The following is a 6,188-nucleotide window of genomic DNA, read 5'->3' on the forward strand; positions in this document are numbered from 1 at the left end:
TATACTAAAAACACTAATTACCTAAATTTCTTTTTAGCAAAACAAAAAAACAAGATAATAAATTATTAACCTCATTATCTGTTAATTACCGCGACGAGTCTTATTAATTTTGAGGTACAATTACCGGAATCTGTGTTTAATAACCGCGTCGCGTCTTCTCTCAAAATTTCTAGACTTTCCCAAGGGTCCAAGGCTGTCGTTCGGTTTGTATGCCGTGGAGGTTTCATCACTCTCCTGACAGAATCTACAGAAAAAAATTGCTGTGTCCGCAGATATCCCTAGCTTCCCCAGATGATAGTTTAGCCTGGCCGGTTAGTATTCCCACTATTAACGGTAGGCTCTTCTTGATGAGGTTTAAAAAATGTTTCGAGCACCCCACGAGCATTTTTCAAGCTCTGACTCTGGCCCATATAACAGTGTCGCTGCTCCTTTCCATGGTCAGCTCATCCGTTCAGTTAATTATACTAGTTTGGAATTTACCTGGTAGGACCAATAATATCACTTTTTCCCTGCTATGAACATGCAAATCATTGGAGTCCTTGTGCCTCAGGTGATCAAGCTTACGCTTCCTAGTGAATAGTACCATATTAGCCTTGGCTGGTTTTATGCGGAATTCCGCCATCTTGAGCAAGTTACCAGTGATCCGCAGTCTGGTTTGGGTTCTGTGACATAGAGAATCCTGATATTTGCCTCTACAAATTAAAACAATATCATCAGCGTAATCCTGGATCTGTATTCCAGTTCCAACTAATCTAGGAGTTCATCAAATACGATGGCCCGACATTAATGTTGCAAATATCCCACTATGTGGACAACCTTGAATAGTGTTCATGAATACAGACGTAACATCCTTCCCATCGGGTAGACGAGAGTATTTCTCACTCCCATGCGGATTGGGGCATCTTATACCTCTGTGCGCGATGTATTATCGAACATTTCTTCAATATCCAAAAACATATACAGTGCTATTTCCTTTGTTTCTAAGACATCTCGTATGATATTCGTCAGCTGATATAGGACAGTTTCCATTGTCCTGCGTGGTAAGCTTAGCACGCATGGATGAAGGGAATTACGAGCTAGAATGTTCCCCCTTTTTAGTACGGACGATGCAAGACAAGTTCGTCTGAAGGATCCTTTTTACTCACTTTTCGAATGAAGACCACTCTTGCCCGTCTCCTTGCACTTGGTATATACCCAAAGCTATGCTGCCCCTTACAACTGTTAACAGAACTCCTAAGATGATTTCAAGGCTACTACCCATCTTAGCCTAGCCTCCAATCATACCTTTTTCACTGGTTGCGGATTCACCTTTTTCTGCCTTCTGTCCATTTCTGGGGAATCAGGCAAAATAACATTGCCTTTGGCGTGGAATAGGACCGCGGAAAATGAGCTCTGAGAAGTTAATATACCTTGCCCTCCTCATTCTAGGTAAATGTTCCATCTTCTCTTTTCAGACAGTGAGGAGATATTGCCTTTGTCTTTGGCTATAGCTTTGTATACCCTTCTATGCTTTGTTCGGTCCCTTTACAGAATTCTCCGAAGCTGTTTCGTTTTTCTTTCTGGATCGTGTTGCTATACGCCGTAGAATAATTTTCACATTTCTTTTCTCATTCAGGGTACGTCCCTTTATGACTTGACTGTCTTAGTCAGACAGCTGGCCTCATATGCGTCAATGACGACTCTGTTAAAGCGTTCCACCACTGATTTTAATTCTATTTCCCGCTTATGTCGCCGCTCACCGGTAGATGAGCCATGTTTTCATTCAGGTGTCTTGTGTAAGATTCCCAATCTGTTCTCCAGGGAATCGTTATTATTTTATCTACTTCTGTGTTGCCCTCAATTTAGTATCTAATTATTCTATGATCCGATATGCAGGGGTCATCCGACACTCTGCAATTCTTGAGCAAACCGCTCATCACAGTGTTCACCAAAGTGATATTTTGCACTTGCTGCCTGGTGCTGGCCAAGAATGTTGGGGTGTTCTCCAGTTACGTGTTTGTAGCTCATTACGGAGGATAAAATCCGATTAATGTCGCTGCTTCTTCAGACCTCGTAGTGGGCATTGTCATCGCAGCCGGCAAAAAGTGGTAGCACCTTCCTCTCGTAGAACTTTGGCAGTCTAACGAAAAATTCCGGTGGGATCCGAATATCATTTGTTGGGAAGTATCTTGATGTTGCGACTGCCTCTTGAGTTCGTCTCCCTGCTTCCAGTCAGGCTTAAACAGCTACGAGGTCTCCTGTTAGAAATTCTGAAAGGCATATCTATCTTAAGTATCTTATGAAAATGCCTGCATACTTTCTCCTTGCAGACCACGAAACTGTCCAAGGAACACCCAGGGTTTTTTAACTAGCACCATTCCAATCCTTGAGATTGCCCTTGTGCAGATGCAGTTTTTGCATGGTGGATATTTACCTGGGCTATTTTAGTGCTGGCGATCGGCTTTGTTAGTGTATGGAGTTGTTCTCCAATGTCGGGATATTATCCTCCTCTTTTCGCCATCCGACTTAAGCCCTAGAAGCTCCAAGCCAAGGTTATATGCTCTCCGAAATATCCTTCTTTTCCCCTGTGAACGTGCTCAGGTATATTATCAAATCAGTAGTTGATGAAGCGGTTACGACGTCCAATTGCCTTCAGAGGTAGGTCGTCTACTCTGGTCGCGAAGAATGTGCTTTTACCCTACTCCTTGTTTCTAAAGATTCTCGAGCTCCGTATTCCATCTTCCACAAATCTCCATGACGATAAGGTCCTCAATTATTTCCTGCTCCTCATGAGTGAGTATTTGCTCCGAAAATAGTTTCGGGAGTATTCTGTGGCTCCCCGTTTTCGTGGCTCTGATGCTGCAGGCTAGGGCCTATCCTGAGCTTTCTTGAGGGGCTGGTTTTATGTCTTCTTTCAGAACTATTATACTTAGATAATCTAATAGATAATCTATTGTCAAAGCTTAACTAAATATCCGCCCTACTGTTACACAAGTTTGGTGTCTTTGCTAATGTATACCAAACTTTTCATACCTGAAGCTCCGATCATGAAGTTTTCGATTCTTTATGATTTGAGGATGTCATGGAGGATTTATCTGGAGCTTAATTCTGAATATTTACAGCTGAAATGTAGGGGCAGATTAGTCGTAACTGGCGTGATTTGCTTTGTCTCTCTCCTCATCTGGTAGGAGGCTAACTAGCACATGAGAATAATCGAACAAGAATACATATGATCCATTGTTTGGCAGCTTGAGGGCAACCTAAAACGACGCAGCGCATGCTATTGCATTAGTAGTTACATTAAATTTATTGAGAAGTGTCGAACGCTGCCTATATGAGAAAAGTATACTAAGTCTGCTTAGAAAATCGGAATATCGAAAAGGGGAAGAATATGATGATTCTCGAAAAGATTGCATGGGTCCCATATTGGTTTTCCCTATTAAACCGTACATAACGACATTGAGGGAGAGCGATAGGCGAACACGGGGAGACTTACAGACGCCTGTCAGACTGACATAATCAAAATATTACAAAAATATATGAAAAATATTATTTAAAATTCCACAGGATTTTCCGTTCTAGCCTGAGAAAATCCTTATTAAGTTTATGGGTTGGATTTACTATCTTTACAACAGACTTTGAAGCGTCGAAGAAAGAAGTGAATTTAGGAATGCACGAACCCGTTGTTTACTATATTTGGTAGCTACTGTTATATTCCATCATAAAGTTTACTGTTATGATTCAAATTGCACAACTCTTACAAAGGCACACTTTGTGTAGAACTTCTCCTTCTCCTTAAAATCTTAAAGCATTGTTCACTGGAGCTTTGTACCGATAACCATCGGCTCCCAAAGTATGCGCGGGTGCAGGTTCAATTGAGTCAACACCGAAAGGAACTGGTGGTTGCGGCAACTGATTGTTTCCTCCGAAGCGGCCACCGAAAGATCCTAAGGATCCTTGACTACCTTGTTGATATGGAGGTAAGTATTCGTTAGATGGTGCAAATCCATTTTGTCCTTGCTGGAAGGGAGGCAGGTACTCATTTGATGGACGGAATCCCAAATGGGATACGTCAGCTGCAACAACGGCGAAAACGGCAGCGAATACAATAATGAATTTCTACAAAAGGAAGCTTTGTATTAGGTTTTGAAATATTTTCATTGCAGACAATTTACCATGTTGCGAGATGGCGGAGGTTCGATCAGTCGATATTTTGAAGCTGAATTAACTAACTGCTCTTAAGAACATTTTTGGTATTTATACTCTTCGGTCCGAGGAACCAATTCACCCATTATCAAATTCCTATCAAAATCTTTAATGAATACTCCACCAGAACATCATTATCCGCGCAAAAATATAGTAATTATCAACGTGCGAAATAGTCGAATTCGAAAGTGTAAAAAAACTGAAATACTTAAGTAGGCTCGATTATTAATTCCTGACTTTTTTTCCGATCGCAAATGCTTGCTGAATTAATTAAATTAATTCGCGGTTGCGTCTCGCAATGTGTGTACATCCCACAACTATGCGTCTTCATCAGCTCCTCAGTATTTTTAAGAAACTTCCGCCGAGACACGTGCAAATTTGGTAAGAATCTATTTGACTACTAGCGAACCACAAAATAAAGATGCGTGACGCAGCGAAAATCGAGGTAGGTAACAAGTGCAGAGGCCGCAAATAAGAGAAGCTACTATTGGGGAACAAGTGTTACTTTTTTGTCCGAAGCCGTTGTACCTTTATAAAGTCTAGACTAAGTATCTGAATCTCTACGAGTGCTGCTCATTATGAGATAAATTTGCTGTTTCTGACGTCATGCTTTATTGATAGATAATAATTGCAGTTGCGTCACTTTCATTTTCGAATAGTAATTGTGAATATAATTAGGAACAATCAGATATCGTTAAAAAAGTAGTTGTTCTCATTCCGAACAGGATGGTAGCGTTACAGACTTCAACTAGCGTTTTATTGGTGGGAGTGTGCTAATTAGTGCCTGAGAAGTAAGCCAATTTTTTAAAGGACGAATGTCTGATAGCTCCAGGGTTCATCGTCTATTATATTATTACTTATCCAGGAGGATGTGCAATTTGTTCTTAAAAGCTATTGCGCCCTGAACTACCGTTTTGAGGTCCAGTGGACTTTTTATGTCGATACGAGTTGGCTTTGTATTAATAATTGGCAAAAAAGATGAAGCTAAAACAAAGATGCAATCCACACCTTTTCATAAAAGCCATATCGAATAAAAGTTTCAAATTGAAGTGTGATGTGAACAACTTGGTTTTACTTTTTTCACACAGTGTTGAGTTATTTGTGAAAAATCGTTCTAGATATGAATGAAAAGGAGAATCCCATGAGTTAAATATGTTACAATTAACAGAAGCCATCAAAATAATGCTATGCAATTTTATTGCGTTGAAAATCGCAAAATGCCTGCACTCATCGCAAGTCCACCTTCAATTTTCGTGCCTAAAACAAAGAATAAAGGGTCCACCCAGTACCTTCACAGGACAGAAGCTTATAATATTCAGAGAGAATTTATCTATAGGGTAGGTAGAGGAGATGCACTTCAACCACGTGCCAAAAGTTAGTGTGTGATTGGATGTAAGCCTTGAAATAAAAAGCGCCCCAGATATGTATATATGTATGTGAGAGAAAAGAAGTGCCCACGCGGTGGCACTCTGGCTTTAATTATTCGATGAACCCAGCAAACAGAGCTGCAACAAACCCAAGCTACCACCTTAATATTTGCGCGAAGAAAAGAAAAGAGCTAGTTATAATTATATCGCAACTTATTGGAAACATTCATGAAAAAGAAATACAAATATAGCGAAGATTATTTATAATAATTGGTGTTAAACTTCAATATAATACATATATATATACAAGTTGAAAACCGCCCTTCAGGTATGAAAGGTTGTGTTGATTTTTTGTGGAAGAATGTTTGGGTATTTGGTTTCATTTAAATGTAGCTCGTAGTGTCTATACGTTGAATATACCGGATATTCAATTGAATATACCCGATATCCAATTCGATGTATTATTGGCATTTCATTTCTTAGGGAGTATTATTTAACCCAAAAAGGGCAAATTTGACTTACTGTGACTTTGTTAATAATAGAAGGATTCTTACCAAGCTTCGTAGAGTGACGCTCCGTTAGAGACAACACTACTGCAAAAGTTTGCGAGTCTACGATGAACTTAAGGAGGTACTC

General features: G+C 40.0%; 1 protein-coding gene across 1 annotated transcript; it reads right to left on the bottom strand.

The window, feature by feature from the left end:
• Positions 1-3,731: 3,731 nt before the first annotated feature.
• Positions 3,732-4,309, bottom strand: LOC119649567. Its single transcript, XM_038051767.1, has 2 exons — positions 4,155-4,309; positions 3,732-4,098 (listed from the first exon to the last, which is right to left on the bottom strand). Exons 1-2 carry the CDS (start codon positions 4,155-4,157, stop codon positions 3,775-3,777), a joined length of 327 nt encoding a protein of 108 aa, XP_037907695.1. The 5' UTR covers positions 4,158-4,309; the 3' UTR covers positions 3,732-3,774.
• Between the last annotated feature and the right edge of the window lie 1,879 nt (positions 4,310-6,188).

This window comes from Hermetia illucens, chromosome 2 (genome assembly GCF_905115235.1).
Source record: "Hermetia illucens chromosome 2, iHerIll2.2.curated.20191125, whole genome shotgun sequence".
Lineage (NCBI taxonomy): Eukaryota > Metazoa > Arthropoda > Insecta > Diptera > Stratiomyidae > Hermetia > Hermetia illucens.